Genomic DNA, 18,261 nt, shown 5'->3' with positions numbered 1-18,261 from the left:
GGGCATTACCGTTGGAGACGAATGCCATTTGGGATATCCACGGCACCAGAAGTTTTCCAACCAGAAATGGAGCGGAGGGGGGCTATCCGGCATTGAGGTTGTTGCCGATGATTACATTGCAGTAGGCTGTGGTGAAACATATGACGATGCAGTTCAGGACCACCACCGTAACCTCACAGCGTTCCTTGGGCGAAGTCACGAGCAAAATGTCCGTGTAAACCCAGAGAAGATGAAATTGCGACAGTCTAAGGTATGGTTCATTGGCCATGTTTTGTCAGCCAAAGGCCACCAAGTTGATCCAGCAAAGGTCAGAGCCATCACAGAGATGCTAGCTCCTTCTGATAAAGCACGTGACCAAGCCTCTACGGGATTTGACTCAAGATGGTGTCGACTGGACCTGGGACAGTTCCCAGCAGAAAGCCTTTGACAAATTCAAGGAAGCAGTCACTAGAACCCCAGTTCTGCGATACTATAGCTTAAACGAAGAAGTAACACTTCAGTGTGATACCTCCCAGACAGGCCTTGGGGCAACACTTAACAACACGGCCAAACGGTTGTCTTCGCTTTCAGGGCGTTCACACCCGCAAAAACACGCTACGCTCAAATTTAAAAAGATCTCCTGGCCATAGTCCTTGCGTGTGAACGTTTTGCTGCGTACTTTTATGACAGGCATGAAGTAAATGCGGAGACCGACCACAAATCACTGGAGCCCATTTTCACAAGCCCTTTGGCGTCAGCTACACAGCGTCTGCAGCGGATGCTGAGGCGCTTACAAAAGTACAACCTTCAAGTAATGTACAAGAAAGGAAATGAACTGAAGATTGCTGACACCCTCAGCCGAGCAATTCTTCCAGAGGTGAATGCAAGTGAGTTCATAAGGGAGGTAGAGGGGGATGATCATCGGGATTTAATGGTCGTAACCAAACAGCGTTGGCAGCTGAGCAGCTAAAGAACGCTTCAGCTGACGATCCTGTGCAGCGGAAGCTACGAGGTCTAGGTTGGCAGACTCGAGTGTGGCAGCAGAGGAAGTCAATTCTGAGGGAGTGCCTATGAATGAGGATACGGTAACAACACCGGCTCCCACTGAACTACCTTCACAAATCGAACCTGAACTGGTCCTGAACACCGAAGGTCTGACCGTGCAGTGAAAACACCAGCGTGATCAATCACAAGTAGCTCATACTTTCAATCAGGACCGTATTGCTTGGACATTGTTGAAAAGGGAAAGATGTGACAATTTGTGCATATGTGTTTTCGTTCCGTGTCTACTTCATAGTTGATCCAGTGCTTCTTACAAAAAACGTTTGCTGACAGCGTTTGCTCTGCAAACGCTCTCCATAGAAAGCACTTGCAGACCACAGGGTTGCTTCTCCCAGAGTGATGCAGCAAATAAAAGGGAGGATGTAACGTATGATTAACTTACCACTTTTCCCAATATAAGCTTCTTGGCAAGGTCTCTTTCCTCCGTAGTTCCACTGACCCTAAATCCTTCCTCATCCCTCGAAAGGCTATACACCTTTGCTCCAGATCTCTCCTGAATTGATTTTATTATACTGCCTTTTGCTCCGATGACAAAACCTTTTAAATCTTTAGGCACACGTACGAAGTCCTCCATTTCCTCTTCGAGTTTTTCCAAACTCAACCTGGAAAGCGAAAAATGGGTATTGTGACAAAATTGAAAGCTGTCAAAGGCTTCGACATGGCTTCTGATTTATAAGGGGATAAAAATAGCCGAACTGTACATGAACTGAATCAAATTTGGAGGCACGGTGTTAAAGTTCACAGGGAAAATTAGAATTTGGTGTTGCATGTTTGCGTTTTATAAAACTGGATCTTTGGTGATTTTATGTCGCCGTTACAGATTTTCGGAAAAGGGAAATGAATATACAAACTTTTATTTTATTGTGTCAGTTCTTGCCAAAAGAACAATGAGTGGTCAATGTTTATTGTTTTTTTGTGTCTGTACAAATGCTAAATGTTAAAAGATGACATGCTTGGACAAATGTAATTTTCTCTTGTCACAGCTTCAGATTACTGTAATACGACAACTGTTGCCATTTAATCCTAAAACTTCAACCTTGTTCGTTTTCGTAACGGAGCTCCGGCGGCTAAGCGAAGCACCATACTAATAAGAACAGGTAGGAACCCATGAGTTGCTTTTCCCATTGTAATCATGGCTGGCAGTATTGCTCGTGGGCGCGTACGACGACGTCTCACAATAATTTTCATCTTAATAATAATAATAATAATAATAATAATAATAAATACTTGTATACTTGTGCCCAACATGGCGGTCATACTCCAGCTATTCAAGCTATAATCATAGACAAAACACTGTGGGGAAGGTTAGCACTTTTCACGTCTTCATTGCTTCTCTCCCATCGCCCCTCATTCAATGTTGTGCAAAACTGAATGGTTTTAGTGGGAAATTGTTAAGTTACCGTCCAACATTGAATGGGGAGGGGGGGGGGGGGGCTATATAAGAGAAAGTGAAACTATTTGTTTTGAGCTTTAACAGAAGCGGGTTGAAATACAGCTCTGGTGTGGTTCATTTACATAACCTTCCCAACTAGTTTTGTCTATGATTGTAGTTTACAGCATACATATTTGATAATGGACTTAAAAGTTATGGTAAATTGACACCTGTCAAAACAAGGTATCCGCTGACCAGTATAGCGTGACCATATAGTGGGCTTAAGTTTAGAGCTCATGGACATCAGCTGTTTTTTTTTTTTTTGTTGACCACTGACCAGGTATTGGTTTCGGTTAGATCACAGGCTCAAGCCAGGTTAACCTAAACCAAAACGAGGCTTCATTTTTGCGCGCTTTCTGCGGCTTGACGCAGCTATCCATAATTCGTGAACTAACGCTCTTCATAGTCGACGATGGTCGTGTTTAGGTGGAAAAACGGTTTGGAATTTTTTTCCCTGCACTTTTTGCCGGTTTTAATCCAGAACAAAATTTGGTTTTATCAACGGAGTTGATAATGTAAATTGGCCACAGTACAGAGATTCTAAAAGCTGACGTTTCGAGCGTTACCCCTTCGTCAGAGCGAATCGAGGAATTGTGGGTTACGTTTAGTTTTTACAGTAGGGTAGGAGCTACGCTGTTGGTGGTAACATGGCAACGTAAAAAATAGGAATATATTAGTTAAATGAAAAGCGTTCGTTAAAACCGTGGGGATTAAGGGTGCCGATTTGGAAGATGAATTTTTGTTCCAGATTCTTGCGGCTTACCTAGATGTAGGAAAAGGCTGCAGATAGCCATGTGTTTTTTGGAGTGGTTAGGGAGATTAAAATGACGAGCGACTGCCTTAGATGAATCCTTGTCATTCTCCTCAACATCGCGAAGATGTTCGCGGAATCGGTCGCCCAGTCGTTTACCTGTCTCGGCAATGTATAATTTATTGCATAACGTACAGGTTATGCAAAAAATGACTTTTGCGGAGGTACATGTGAAACGATCGGTGATCTTAACAGATCGCTTAGTTCCCGATATCTTGCTAGTGTTAACAATGAAAAGACAAGTTTTGTTGAGCTTAATGATTAAGAATTATAATGACTCCGTTTGTTGTTCCAACGTAATTGTTGAGTAAAAGAGTCTACTTTTGTTTGTTTTGAGTTGAAAAACAGCAGTTGTTTTAAGACATGGTCATATGCACTGTAGTAATGTGCTTTAATTCATCTGTACTAGGATCAACTCTAATCGTCGCATTTGTAAACCAAAACGACCTCCGCATGTTTTAGTTTAGAAGGATACACCCCTAAACTCGTTGAGATATTCGTTAATGCCAGTTAAAGGCTTGGACCAAATGTGTCTTGTGGAGGGTAAAATTCTGGTTGGACAGGATATAGTCTTCTTCTCTTTGCTGAGGGGAACAGAAAGCGTCTCTCGGACTCCCTCTATTTCAGGTGCAGTTACAGGTTCAGAGAAGAAGGATTTTTCTTAATATGTAACCAGTGGCGATTAATGAGTATTTTATTTCCATGGATTGGATTGGAGGTTGCGTGGGAGACAGGGTCGAGAATCTTATAGAATTGCATTGTGGGACTTTCTGGGGACGAGCAACTGTTTAGACTTTGGTATATTCTTGTACAAAAACAATTAACTTCGCGTTAAATCTTTATAGATTATGTTGTTAATAAATATACGTCGTATGTACCACGATCTAACTGACCTTTTGATCAAACCTTTTCGTTTTCCAGACAATTGTGCACCTTGGCAGGTGAGCGATCGTAAAATTGCCATTGTACAATATTCTGGTGGTTTAGGAAGCTCAGCTCCTGATATATCGCTTTCTTGCAACTTGAATTCTTGCTCCGCGCATGCAATGTTGAAAATGCGACTCCCAAAACACTCCCACAATGCAATTCAACAAGGCTCTCGACCCTGCCTCAAGTGTCACCTCAAAGTGGCCAATAGAAACTATTCTTTATTCTCATAGCTTTTTTAAAACATGTGTAATCCAAGGATTTGACAGCTATTTAGCTTTGCGACCCGATAAAGTTCTCAGCGTTTGTTTACCATGTTGTAAAAAGATGAAAAAAGATTGAAATACATTTTTAGCTTTGCGACCTGATAAAATTCTCAGCGTTGGTTTATCTTGTTTATAAAAGATGAAAAAATATGCCGCCACCTCCACTTTAAATGAAAGGTGGTTTTCTGCAACTCCGAACCTTAGTGCATAATCCATGAAGTCCTTCTTCAAAGTGAAGACGCCAACACGATTGTCTTGGAGGGAAAACCATTATGAAATCACAAGAGTAAAGAATGAAGTTTGAAAAAAGGAGTTGATTCAATAAACAAGAGACCCTGTTATTTGGATCAAACTTTATGAATAGAGCAGTTAATTTGAAATCAATTGTTGACAAGGACAATTTTAAACAAACCATTCGAAATTTTTCTACAGATGTTAATAAATGTTTCAGTTGTTTGGATCAAACTTTATGAGGATGGAAGTTAATTTAAAACAGTCAATTGTTGACAGGGACAACTTTAAACAAACCATCCGTAAATTTCTAAAGATGTTTTAACATGAAAATGTATTAAAATACATTTTCATTTAAAGTTCCAATTGTAGTGATATTTTTAGGTTTTTACGAATTTGAGTATTTTATTATTTTAGTCATATACCTCTTACACGCAATTTTCCACATAATTCTCTTTTATTTTTACTATACTAAACATTTCACCGTTAGATAGCAGGTCCACATCAGCCAGCTCAAATCTGTTCAATCTGCTTTCTCAAATAAAATTAAGTACCGATTATGTATGTATTTGCCAGTAACATCAATCTTGACTGCCAGTTCAGTCAACCGAGACAGTAATTGTTTCAATTTAACTGTTGCTTGACCTTGAAAGAGAATTAATTAAAGCATTAGATCCCTTATTTAAGAACTTGAGGCTTTCGGTATTTTCCCCAACAGTGAGTCAGCTATCAGTGTCGGGTGGCTGCATGTGACAATAACAGTGGAACCGTTAATTACATATTTCTTCCAAGTCTTAATATCGTGTCGATTTGGTTCGTTATTTTCCGTTCAAAGTGAAGTAACTGTATCAAGCATAATGTCAGCTGCGAAAACGGCCAAAGAATAAAGTAAATGGTAGAAAATAATAAAGCTAAATAAAATAAGGGAAAGGATGAAGAGCAGGACGAAAACAACGAAGGAGCAGAAGTTTAGGTGTGTCCATCTTGATCCGCTCATGCTGGTATTTTAACTCTGATTTAGTTAGCTTTCACAGTTATTAGCATACTACTTAAGTTAGTCCGAAAATTCAAATTCAAATAATGTTTGTGTTAGCATGCATAAATGTACTCATTCAATTAAGAACCTAAGGTAACGATTACTTCACATAAAAAGGTATTATCACGTGTTACCGACATTCTGGAACTGAGTATAATGGACGAATTTTTGACCAGCAGAGGGTAATAATTACTGCATTTCCGACCGTCACATCATGGACATTTCGTCGTCCATCATGCATTTCAGTATTTCTTACCGCTCTTGCTGCAGATCGAAGCTCCTTAAGTCCACAATACTAGATAGAATTCTACATAGCTTTGGAATTAGTCCTCTGTTCGTATGAAGCGATAAAACTGTCAAAATGAGGAGTGAAGCACACAGATGATCAACAAGCCGAAAGCACTTCCTTGTACCAATGTCGACTGTAGTGAATTATGGGTAATATATTGACCGAGCTACCTGGGGACAAGCTTAAATTCCTGTTTCTTCCTTTTTTTTCCAGTCTTATGCGGCTTGTTTTACAAATTATCATTATGTTAAGTTTTACCTAAAATATATAGTATTCGCAAAGCCTGTGACCTCAGGTGACATACAGAATGAAGCACTTTGCTATATTGAGCTTTTCCACCAAACAAAAAGGTAATTCCAACCGCTTTATTTTAGAATCAAAACGAAGATTAGCAAATGGCGCCGGCATTCTGAGCAAAAGAAAACAACAACAACTTAGTTTCTGTCATAAGAGTACAGTTACAGCTTTTAAGACCAGCGGTCATGAAAATCCGCGCAAAATCTGAATTTCGTGGCAGGAATAGAAAGATGGATTTCCTTCATCTTTGGTCTATGACTAACCTTTAGGTAGGTAAACAATGTGGTGCTGTTAATCCTTCCCTAAAACGCGCTTATTCGGGGAAAATTAAGAAAAGCGAATAAGAGGTCCGCATGTCGCGAATTTCGCCAAATAGAAGACCGAAAATCCACGACTTTTAACGAGGATCCCTAGAGTTTTATGGCCGCGCGCAAGCTAGGCACTAGTATGGTGCCCAAATGAGTGGTCACGTATGACAATACAGGTAAAGAACTTTCGATTCAGAGAAACTTTTTCTAGACCGTACTTTCCCTTTTTACTGAATAAAAATTCGCTTTACTTAAATTCACTCTCGGACAGGGAAAACCTCCCGGACAGGGAAAAGACTAACGTAAAGGGGAAAAACCTCCCGGACAGGCCCCCAATTTCTGTTACCGTAACTAATTACCGGCAGAAAGAAAATAACCTCGGTATTTCTACGAAACGCAATTTATTTAACTGTAAACAACGGGAGACAACTTAGCTCGAGCTAGCGACTACTCACCCTGCTAGCAGAGCCTCTCTTTTGCTTGCTCGATTTTGGCGTTCTCGCGAAAGACTCTGCATGAATTGAGTAAGATCTTTATTGAGTATGCGCTGCAGGTTGCCAGGATGCAGTCTCGAACCCAAGCCTAATATGCCCGATCTCGTTGCCATCTTGGTTTTTCATGGTACTGCGGGCTCAATTATAATCATCTGTTTTGTCACTAAACGGATGATCGCACGAGAGCAACCGGTTTGACGAGCGAAAACAAAATTGACTAGTCCAGAAGTTCGGGCTGCGGCGGTTTCAAAGAGTTGACGTGATTCGGGCAGAGCGTCCTATTCTCCTCATCAGTAAAGAAAAAGACAAATGGAGGCCCTGCTCGCAGGGTGGCGACTACTCTTAGCACAATCTCAATACAATTAACTGAATACTTCTCTACGCTTATCTGACCACAGGCAAAGTACTGCCCTTCTCTTTGACGAAATCTCCTAAAGACTTCTTTCACAGTATCGCACTCCACGGAAACCAACTATAGAATTGACAGCAGAATGTCAGAATCACACACGAACGGGGAAATCCCTTCACTTGTCACTTGTCACTTGTCACACAATATCACTTGCAAATCACAAACGAAACTAAGTCCCAAATCACAACAACAACAACCGACTGACTGACTAGAGAGCCGCTTATATAGCTATCCGAAGAGAGTCTTATAAGTTTCCAAAAGTTACTATTTTCAGCTATTACAGTAAACTCTATTTTTAAACTTACGAGTCAGAAACTACTTTGAAATTGATGAGTCACACTTCAAGAAAATTCCTGAAAGAACATGTTGCGTGACTTAGGTGAAGCAAAAGCAATTAACAGGGGGTGAGGACAAAATGCGGAGCCCTACTCCATGGAGTACAAAATATGATGTAATTTATTGTTTTCCTCCATTTAGCTTAATTGGAAGGGTTCTGCAGGAAATTGAGACAGGCTCTTCCATTAACAGGAATTAAATTTCCATTTGAAGGAATTTTATATCTCTTGCACCTACAATCATCACTGGACTGAAATGGACGTCATTCGCGCACTGATGATCACAGCACATGAGTGTACTATGTATTTTCAAGAGGAAATACATCTTACTTTACTGGGATCAAATATCATGCTTAAGATGACAACGTTTAGAAACCGTAAATAGAAAATGCAACAAATTTCTTTGAAAAGCAGTTAATACTTACAAGCTACTAACAAATGATTTATATGTAAGTTGGGTTCAACAACTAGGCTGCAGACGTCAATATAGTGGTGTAGTGTGTTCATTGGAGTACACTGTCGGTCAATGGAGTGGTTGCAGTGTCGTCATTTAAGTACTGTGCACCGTAGTTTCAACAAGGTTATCTTTATAGTGTGGACGGGGACAGGGGGTCGGGAGCCCGGAAGAAATAGGGGCGGGAGGGGTACGGGAGGCGGGAGAGGAAAGGGCGGGATGCGGGACTTTCTAAGAGTGCGGGAAGCGGGGGAGAAATGCAAAACGCTACTTGTAGTTATTTATTAATGTATTACAATACATTAGCCTCTTGTGAGCAATCAAGCAAACAAGAATTCCCGCTTGGGTTGGAAAACAGGCTTACTTCCGGTGAAACTGTAAACCCTTTCGCTGTGGTTACGTCATAGGTCATGAAATGTCAAGTGGTTGTCGCGTAACTGCTGCAAGGTGGAGCAAAGTGACGCGACGTCATTTTAAAAATGTCGTGGAAGACCATTTTAATAGAAAGACCTTCTCGGAAGCTTGCTCCTTGTAGACGGAATGCATAAATGGCGGCTAAAAATGTATTCTTTTGTTTATGTGCTAATTAGACTCACTAGCCTCGCTCTCAAGATTCATTTCTTTTGAAGGATGTCCATGTAGACGAGGCCAGTTATTCTCATTAGCGCAGGAACAAAAGACTATTTTTTGGGGCGGATCTTGGGGGAGGGGGAGGGGGGTTATGATCGAATCCCCTACATTAAAACATCTAACGTCAAAAACTTCTAAAAATAGAAAATAAATATAAGTAAATCGATATTTTGGTAAGCTACGAATGTGGTTCTTTTTTCACCAGGACTGTGATCCAGACATTTTCTCTAGCATTCACTTTTTGCTGCGAATTGTTTGCACTACGCCAGTCACTTTATTCGACAATGAGCTACAGCAGACACTAATTAAATTTGAAGCATGTAAACGGATATCTGCGCACCACTATACACCTTATTCCAAAATGGCCGCCATTTTAGAATTCTTTTGTTTTCTTGCAAATTAGCCCTTGTTGCCTCGTTCTTAAACTAGAATTTCAAAAGAATATCTTCCCTTAAACGAGGTAAGAAGGGCTAATTTGCAAGTAAACAAAAGAATACTAAAATTGCGGCCATTTTGGAATAAGGTGTATGACAACGGAAAGATTGTCGGGCTTGGCTCTGATGAACATTCACCACGAAAAGCCCGTCAGCTAGGACGCTGTGGTTCAGCGTTTTGTAGAAAGAATGGTTCTTCTGGATCCCGTCTTTGATGAAACACATAATTTATAAAAGTTTAACTCCAGTATACTTTTATCATAGTTTCATAAACGAAAATTTAAAATTTAATCCGAAGTACATAACTTTTTATCTTTTTTGCGCAGCTCCGTTATAATTTAAAGCAAAAATAATGGAATTTTAAACTTAAAAAATTAGACATTAAAACACACTGACTTTGCTTCAGAATGTCGGAAATCGCGTTGCCGAGGACTAAAAAGTCCAAATTTCCCAGCGGTCCCCAACAGGTACGCCGACTTCAGCGGCACCTTTAATCGGATCCCATTTTGTAAAAACCTGGATCCGCCCCGGGAAACGCGTATTTATCAGAACACGAGACAATTCAAAACTGCAAGTTGGAACCATTAAGACCGTCATCACTTAAGAATTACGTAGCTAAATGAACAAGATGTGTTTTGCTTCTCCTAATTGATAGGGGACGGGAGCAGGAATGAAAAGGGCGGAAGCCGCCGGTGATAAAGGTATGGGAAGTGAGAGAGCAAGGTACGGGAGGCGGGAGGTTTTGAGCCCCTGTCTCTCTCCCCTCCCCCTCCCCCCATAGTGGTACAATACTGTAATTTCTACTTCTACTGAAGAGCTGTAATTTCACATTATGTATTAGTAGTTTCACAGTAGAATGAGTGTGATTTATCTTTTTGAAGTACATTTACTATTTAATAAATTTACTAAAACATTCCAGGCTTTGCAAAATAAGAATTCAGTACCCTTATCAATTAAAATCGATACACTACACTGGTGTTGCAACGACTAGTAACTGACAAAAAATTAAACGATGTTTTTCAACATTTCGATGCAATTTGAATTACGGTGATATTTTTCCATCATATAAGATAATAAGGAAGAAACTCAGGAAGGAAAACATGAAGAGAAAGCACTTACCGACCCAGTGAATTAATTGAATAGGGGCATCCAAGCTAGAATTTTCGAAACATTTGTTGTAAAATTCCTTGCTTGCCTGCCTGTCCTAGAATTTTCGGACATCTAAAACATGGTACAATTGCCCATTTTAAACGAATTGTTACCCTAAAAAGGTCACCTAGAATTTTTGGGAGCCTTTTTTCTGGCTGAAATTTTCGAAAAGGTAAGTTTTGATCCCTATAATTTTCGGATCACTAGACTTTCAGCTAGGAATCCGAACAGATGAAATTTTTTTAGGGGATAAAAATATACCTATATCTACGCTTAAATACGAAAATACGTTTAACAATGCTATGTTTAAGTGGTTTTGAACTATATTCTCGTTGGGTGCCCCTGATTGAAGGAAAGAGTAACGAATAATCTAGCTTATTTCTCCGTCAAATAGTCCTCAAAAAGTATGCCTAACAATCAGGGGCACCCAACGAGAATATAGTTCAAAACCACTTACTTAGTATTTTAACGGTAGATATAGTCATATTTTTATCCCCTAAAAATTTTTCATCTGTTCGGATTTCCTAGCTGAAAGTCTAGCGATCCGAAAATTATAGGGATCAAAACTTACCTTTTCGAAAACTTCAGCCAGAAAAAAGGCTCCCGAAGAATTCTAGGTGACGTTTTTAGGGAAAAAATCCTTTAAAAATGGGCAATGATGCCATTTTTACGATGTTGGTATTTCCTAGGAGAAGCAGGCAAGCAAATAATTTTACACCAAATGTTCCGAAAATACTAGATATCTAATCGTCTTCCGTACAGAGATTTTCCAAAAATTGACGTTGGGTGCCCCTGAACAATCACGAAAATATGGTAAAACCTGGGTTAATCTAAATAGCTGAACACAAGCACAAATACGGTTCAAGCAATATCCCCAACTCAAGCCCGCGCTTTTTTTCGCTTACGTATGTACTGTTGGATTTACTATAGTAGATACTCGGTACTTTGGGACTCTTTTTGTCGGGTGATACCCAGGATGACTACCCTCTGACAGAGCTGAAAAACGACTGCGCATGCGCCAGATAGGGAGCACAAATCGTGCATGAGTCGCGAAGTGTCCATTTCGATCGTCTGATCTCGTCTTCTGCCTGTGTCACTTTATAACTCTTGACGGTGTGAATTTTGGAAGTGAGATCGTGGTGATTTAATTTAAGGAGACACATCAGATCTGTGTAATATATTTGTGTGGAATTTTTGGGCCTTGAGATCCAAACCCAGTTAAATTTGTTTGGGAATATGCATATAATGCTAGAGTGAACTTCTTGCTATACAGCTGAAAATATTAATTTTGTGGAATGCCCCTTTCAGGGATGTTTCCTAGTTGTCTATGCTCTAAAGATTTTGTTCAAACTCATCAAGTACAATGTAGCATGCATGTGTGAAATGTCTCAAGTTTAGATCAGTTTTGCAATATGCACTGTGTTGTCTGAACTGATCCTTGAAATTTTTGTAGTTTCTTGTCAATTGTTAAATATGGAAAAAAAAGGATTTACTTTCTGAAAAAAAATAACATTAATGACGTCTCTTGATCAGGTTAGGATCTGATGAATTTTTATTTTAAAAGCCAAGCAAATCAAGGGGCAAATTAATTTTCTCTGATCTGTTTAATGTCATTAAGTGGGCTTTCCAGGATGAAGCACTTTTTTGCCTGCTCTCTGTGTATCATACAGTGTAGAATCTTTTCACCGATTTATCTCAATTTCTGTTGGGGCCGGCTTTCATCGCTCTTCTATAAATTTAACAAAAGATGCTGTGTAAAGAGCGAAAGATGTATTTTGCTTTCATGATAATTATAAATTCGTATTAAAATTTGGAGAAACGTGGAGCTCAATTTGCCTAAGTTCTTGCATCTTTGCATACTCCATTTTAATATCGCTTTCAGCATGCTTGCCAAAATATCTTTTGTAAGCGTGTCACCATTCACCACCCGGTCTATAATTCACCAGTTGTCTTCCTTTGTTGTTCAGAGTATCTGGAACGTCATAAGGTTTTTCAATGTCTCTTTACCAACACAGACAAAGAGGCATTGTCCTGTATCGCAACCACTCGGCGAACTAGTCTCCACCGATAAGTTCGAAGCTCTCACCAATTCCACCGGCCGAACATCGCCAAAACAGGGTTTAAGGGAATTTCTGGTCCTCCCAGAAAACCAACAACTTGCAAAAACCGTTCGAGAAACTTGCGACGAAAGCCAACACTGTCAAAAAAGTAAGCATTGCAGCGCTCGTTACCTCCATTCACCGTATAGTCACACGAAAGGTGCATTTACCGCGCGAAAACAATTTTTACACAATTTGTACACCACTTCAATTTTTGGAAAAACATCAAAACTCGTCAAAAATTGTGACAAAATCCTTATCTTTCAAACAGCGACCTTATTTTTTTGATTTAATCAACGGCTGTCATTTTCCGGCGAACAAATAGTCTTTTTGAATGAGCGCGCCCTTGAGCCTGCGTTTCGTGCCGCGGATCAGTGACTTGCGCAGTCGTTTTTCAGCTCTGTCCCCAGTATACCATTTGTTTGGTACATTTAAGCCAGCGGTTGCTACCAATCTCTGAGAAGATACGTCATAATTTTTTCAGCTGCCAGCTCATGTTCCCTCAAGATGGAGGATGTGGAGATGTATTCGGACCACTTGCTTTTTAACAAGCGTCAAATGGGACCGATCGGGCAATACACAAAGTAAGTCAAATAGATGGATCTTAAAATTAATGACTCGTCTCTTAAACAGTAAAGTTATTATAGACTATTTATAAGGGCTACGGTCTCATTGCTTTTAATAATATCAATATAATGGCAAAAAATAATATATAGTATCCAGAAATTGTTCGTAATATCCGACTTGTTAATTTTAGCAAATTTCTTGTGAGTTTTTTTGTGATTTAATTAAGGAGATGAATATGAATACTGAGGAAGTTCTCTATATTTTATAAATATTTTTCAGCCTATGTTAAATGCTTAATTGAATTTACGATCTCATTGTCATGTATACCTGGATAGTTTTTTTTTTTTAACAAAGGTAACAGCTGTAGTCATTAAAGATAGAAGTGATCCTGGGATTTATGTGGACAATATTATTTAAGCAAATGTCCAGATATGTGCGAGGATTACTCCTATCTTTTGTCTGCAACCCACACTTTAAAGATATACATTTGTTTTAGCCATCTGTAGTCACTTTTGACAAGCTGCATTGTTGAGCATCGAGCAGACTCAATGCATTCAATCGTTTTCTTTGTGAGTGATGACCAAGCAACACTATTGTATCCACAGGTAGCCCAAGCTCAATGTATGAGTATCTGTACTGTACTGTACTATAGTGTACAAGAGTAGAAATATAAAGATTTGTATGGGGAAAACGGTTTTTTCTCAAAACGAAAAATATGTACCATTTAAAATAAAAAATAGCTTTCCTTGCTTCAGTCCTGTTTTTTGTCTCTGGTACGGTTTCTGGGTCAATAATTATAAGAGCAATTTAGGAGGTGTTTGGTTCCTCTTCTTTTCCCTCTATGTATTCTTTCACAAGGTTGGGCACCGCGATGAAGCCACCGAACAGAATAACCAAAGTTAAAGGGCCATTAATTTGTTCCCAAGGCTTCTATCGCCTAGAAATTGCACGACCCATGACCCACGATTGGTCAATGGGCACAATGGTGACCAATTGTGAGTTTTAGGCCAGGTCGCTAAGCAAACTTCCAACGGTTGCAGTAACACGACTTGTGAATAAGGCCTCATTCAGTGGCTCTTGAAGCAAATGTATACAGAGTTAGTGGCCCTTAATTTCTTCTCAGTGTACAAGCAGCTCAGATGAAGAAGACCAATGGGTAGGGGAGGTATCGTCAGAGATCTATGTGGAATTTCGAGGCAATCGAAGCCTCTGGAACAAATTTATTGACCTTTTCCTTCAGTTATTCCCTTTAGTGGGTTCATCTTGGTGCCCAACCTTGGGAAAGAATATATAGAGGGAAAGGAAGGGGAACCAAAAAAACCACCTAAATAACTCTTAATCGACCAACAAACCGTATCAGAGATAAAGAAACACAGGACTGAAGCAAGGTAGGGTTTTTTTTAAAATTGTAATTATATTTTTGAATTTTAAGAAAAACCGTCTTCCCGATTCAAATCCTTGTATCTCTACTCTCGCATAATATAGTACAGTACAGATACTCATATATGGCACTTTGGGCTACCTATGGTGTATCAACATATAGCCTTGCATTTATTTACCACCACATGAAGTGTTTTGGTTATTGAAAGTATTGTAACAAGTGACTTTTAGGGGTTTAGGGAGTCGAGGGGTTTATCAAAGAAGAAGGGTCAAAACAGGAGAGGATGTTACACAGACGTTGATGCTTACCTATTTATTTTTTTTTTACCTGTAGAACAACACCCTATGTGGTAGCACTGGTCATTGCCAAGTTTCTTCACACCTTTGGGTTATTTATTACTTACGAGCAGCTAAAAGTGGTCCATGTTGTCCAGTTCTTGTTTATCATAAGAGTGTGGTATGTTTCCTACATGTATATGGTTTAAGCAATTGATTTTCATTTCACTCATAAATGACCCATTTTCTTTTATGTGACCTAATTAACCTAATTTTTTTTGGGACCATTTTGTGCTAAATATTGATGTCACAAATATACTTACATGTAGGTCGTGTTCTTGGATCAATCGTTAATGGTTGGGTTGATTGATCAACTTTTTCAATCGGCATCAAACCAGCTATTGAAATGGTTGATGAAGCATGGACAGAAGCTGCTGTCATTTATGCCGGCTCTTTAAAGTTTGGCTGCAGTCTCGAGCAATGTTATTTTCCTTCAACTTGTCAAGGGAGAAGACTGGTAATGGCTATTCCTACGAGTTACATGACTGTACCATGTTTCAACCAGAAACATGTGGAAAAGTGTTCTATTAGGAAACCTCAACAAATTCAACTTAAGCCGGTTGTGGTTGAAATGATTGATCCCAATAGCACATTCGCATTTCATATTCTTTGAGTTGTGGAACGGATATGAAATGAAAGTTGGAAAGGTCTTTGCAGGAGCAACTTCTGCAGTTGCCAGCAAGATTCTGGTCCGACTTTCCTCTGATTCGTGTAGCTGTAGCTTTGACGGAGGAAGGAGGATAAAATGTGTGCACTGAGGGCCACAAGTTTATTAGTAACTCTAGTTAACTGTCACATGTTGCCCTCTTAAAAGTAAGGACCTTCACTTTTTAAGATTGGCTTGAACAGGGTTTGAACCTATGACTACGTCATTCTACTACACTGCTGTCTTCCAACTTAGTGGTTAAGCCAGCTGGGAGTTGTTCATTTGCACATTCAACGTGTGAAATTAGCTGATGACTATATGAAATAAGATATATACGAAATTTCATACATTATGAGTTTTCATATAATTTATTCTAAAAATCATTTCATTCACCTTTTACAAGATATAAATTGAAATTTTCGTTTCTTTGTGGCTATACACTCTGTTAATGTCACACACAATTAAAGACACAGTATTATTGGGAGGAAAAAGGCTGGGGATAAAGTGTCGTCCAGGCCCCAGTTGTTCAAACGATGGATAGCACTATCCGCTGGATAAATCACTATCCAGTGGATAACTCAATCGATTTTGCTAGTGTTTATCTGCTGGATAGTGATTTATTTGGTGGATAGCGCTATCCATCGTTTGAACAACTGGGGCCAGGACCATTTCTCACCCAAGTTAGGGCAACCCCAGCGTAGCTTCAGTGTGGGACTGAAGGGTTGGCACCGTCACATATATATGTATAGGCGACAACATTGGAACAGAAGGAGATGAGTCACCGTTAAGAACTACCAATAGTAATATGAGGGGATAACCCTACTACAGTAGATCATATGGGAGGGTGGGGAGGGGGCGAAACTCGCTCCACGGTAGAAAAGACTGAGGATTTCTCAGACAAAATGTGCACATATAGCAAGCCGCAACACCTTTGATTGGGTGGCGAAATGGCTCCACGTGTTGCCAAAAATATGATTGGGTTCCGATAATAGGAGGCGGGAAAGCACACAAACAACAGTTGACGCAATCGGTAAGGTACAGAGGTCAATTGAGTTAGACATTAACTACAGTTCGTGCTAAAGCAGAAACAGCCATTAAGAATGACAAGAAATCTTTCAAGTAAGCTGATTATTCTTTTAATTTATCTGTTTCCAGTACAACTTTTATCCTTGTGATATTGCAAAGACCAGTGTCTTCAGGGAAAAAAATTACACAAACACAGGTAATCAGATGAGTGTTGATCAATAACACTTGTTACTGGATGTATTTGTTATTTGTGGTTAAATTTTTTCTTGGTTTATAAAAATGTTCAATCACATTCAATTTTGATTTTTTCTTTGTCTTCATTGTCTTGTTCTGAAATAAAGGAAAATCTAAATTGAACTGGTTGTCACCCCTAAACCGCCCTAAACCGGCCATACTTAGCATTTTACTCTGTCTAACGCCAAACAATTTTACTCGTCAATGGGGAACCCCCAGGAGTCAATGAGCAACAAATGAACCAAAACATAAAATTCCATTTTTTCAAGTCTGTGTAAACAAATTATACAAAGTCAGGGTTGTCATTAGATTTAAAAGTAGGCGCCTGATTGTAAATTTGTAGGCGGCTGAGTGTTTTTATGCGTGCTATGCACGCATAGCATGTCGCATAGCGACATGCCTACTAGGAGGCCCCGGAAAATTTTTGAATTTTACTAACCCCAGAGATGCAATTTCCTGCATTTTGGGCTAATTTTAAGTCTTCATTGTACGTGAAATCTGAAGTCAAAGACGGCGAGTTTACTGACTCATCTGTTACTATTTTTAATTTTTTAAGAATCCTGATTCTGTCCCTACAGTACACAGGGACTGAGATAGCGAGAAAATTATATCATTATCACAGTTATTGTGTGCCAAAGTCAGACTGAGAGTGCTTTATCTTGACAGCTAGAATATCAGCAGAAACGTTTTGAATTTTAATACCTCTCAGATGCAATTTCCTGCTGTTTTGAAACATTTTCAGTCTTAATAAATTGTATGTGAAAACTGAGGTCAAAGACCCTGAGTTAACTGACTCATCTGTTACACTTTTTAACTTTTTAAAAACTCTGTCATGCTCACTTTAAGGAATTTGTGTTTCTTTTGGCTTATTTACATGTACAATTTCTGTCATTTGAGTAAAGAGTGAAATAGCTAGAAAATCATATCATTGAAATCGTCACATTCACTGTCATAGTCAGAGTCTGCTTCTTCTCGGCAATTAGTGTCAGCAGTCAAGTTCAGGGCAGCACTGGCAATCTCCACCTCTGATTCATTACCATCATCAGAAACCAGCTGAAGATCAACAGTGTTTGTTTGTACACATGCATCAGATGATTCATTTGTATCCATCTGTGGCAGTGCTGAGGCTGCAGCAGAAGCGGCATGGCCATGCTTTGGTATCTTTCTTCTCTTTTTTTGGCTACGCCACTTTTCCACAGCTGCTGTGATCAGTGCTTCACATTCAATTGTTCCAAGCTCTGGCCCATTGATGGATATCATCAGAAGAGACTGAAGCATATCAACACTCAATCTGTTCCTCAGCCTAGTCTTGATACGTTTCAGGGCACTGCACCCTCGTTCTGGCCATGCATTTGACACAGGCATTGACAGGCACACTTCAGCGATGTTTGCAAGGGCAGGAAACACGCTGCTATATGTTGTCTTGAGGG

General features: G+C 39.6%; 3 protein-coding genes across 3 annotated transcripts in view; 1 reads left to right on the top strand and 2 right to left on the bottom strand.

The window, feature by feature from the left end:
- The window catches only part of LOC138039155 (uncharacterized), a 109,610-nt gene extending 103,449 nt beyond the window's left edge, over positions 1–6,161 (bottom strand). Inside the window, 2 exon segments of the mRNA XM_068885342.1 lie at positions 1,424–1,643; positions 6,001–6,161. Of these exon segments, the coding sequence (XP_068741443.1) occupies positions 1,424–1,615 (192 nt within the window). The 5' untranslated portion in view covers positions 1,616–1,643; positions 6,001–6,161.
- Positions 6,162–13,123: 6,962 nt separating this feature from the next.
- LOC138039148 (proton-coupled zinc antiporter SLC30A5-like) overlaps positions 13,124–18,261 on the top strand; it is a 27,082-nt gene continuing 21,944 nt past the window's right edge. Inside the window, exons 1-3 of the mRNA XM_068885331.1 lie at positions 13,124–13,226; positions 14,924–15,046; positions 16,727–16,793. Of these exons, the coding sequence (XP_068741432.1) occupies positions 13,150–13,226; positions 14,924–15,046; positions 16,727–16,793 (267 nt within the window). The 5' untranslated portion in view covers positions 13,124–13,149. The remainder of the gene's footprint in view (positions 13,227–14,923; positions 15,047–16,726; positions 16,794–18,261) is intronic.
- LOC138039149 (uncharacterized) overlaps positions 17,744–18,261 on the bottom strand; it is a 606-nt gene continuing 88 nt past the window's right edge. The window contains exon 1 of the mRNA XM_068885332.1: positions 17,744–18,261. This exon is cut by the window's right edge and continues 88 nt beyond it. Within this exon, the coding sequence (XP_068741433.1) occupies positions 17,744–18,261 (518 nt within the window).

This window comes from Montipora capricornis, chromosome 2 (assembly GCF_036669925.1).
Source record: "Montipora capricornis isolate CH-2021 chromosome 2, ASM3666992v2, whole genome shotgun sequence".
Taxonomy (NCBI): Eukaryota; Metazoa; Cnidaria; class Anthozoa; order Scleractinia; family Acroporidae; genus Montipora; species Montipora capricornis.
The sequence above is the reverse complement of the archived record's forward strand: the minus strand, read 5'-3'. Positions and strand labels throughout refer to the sequence as shown.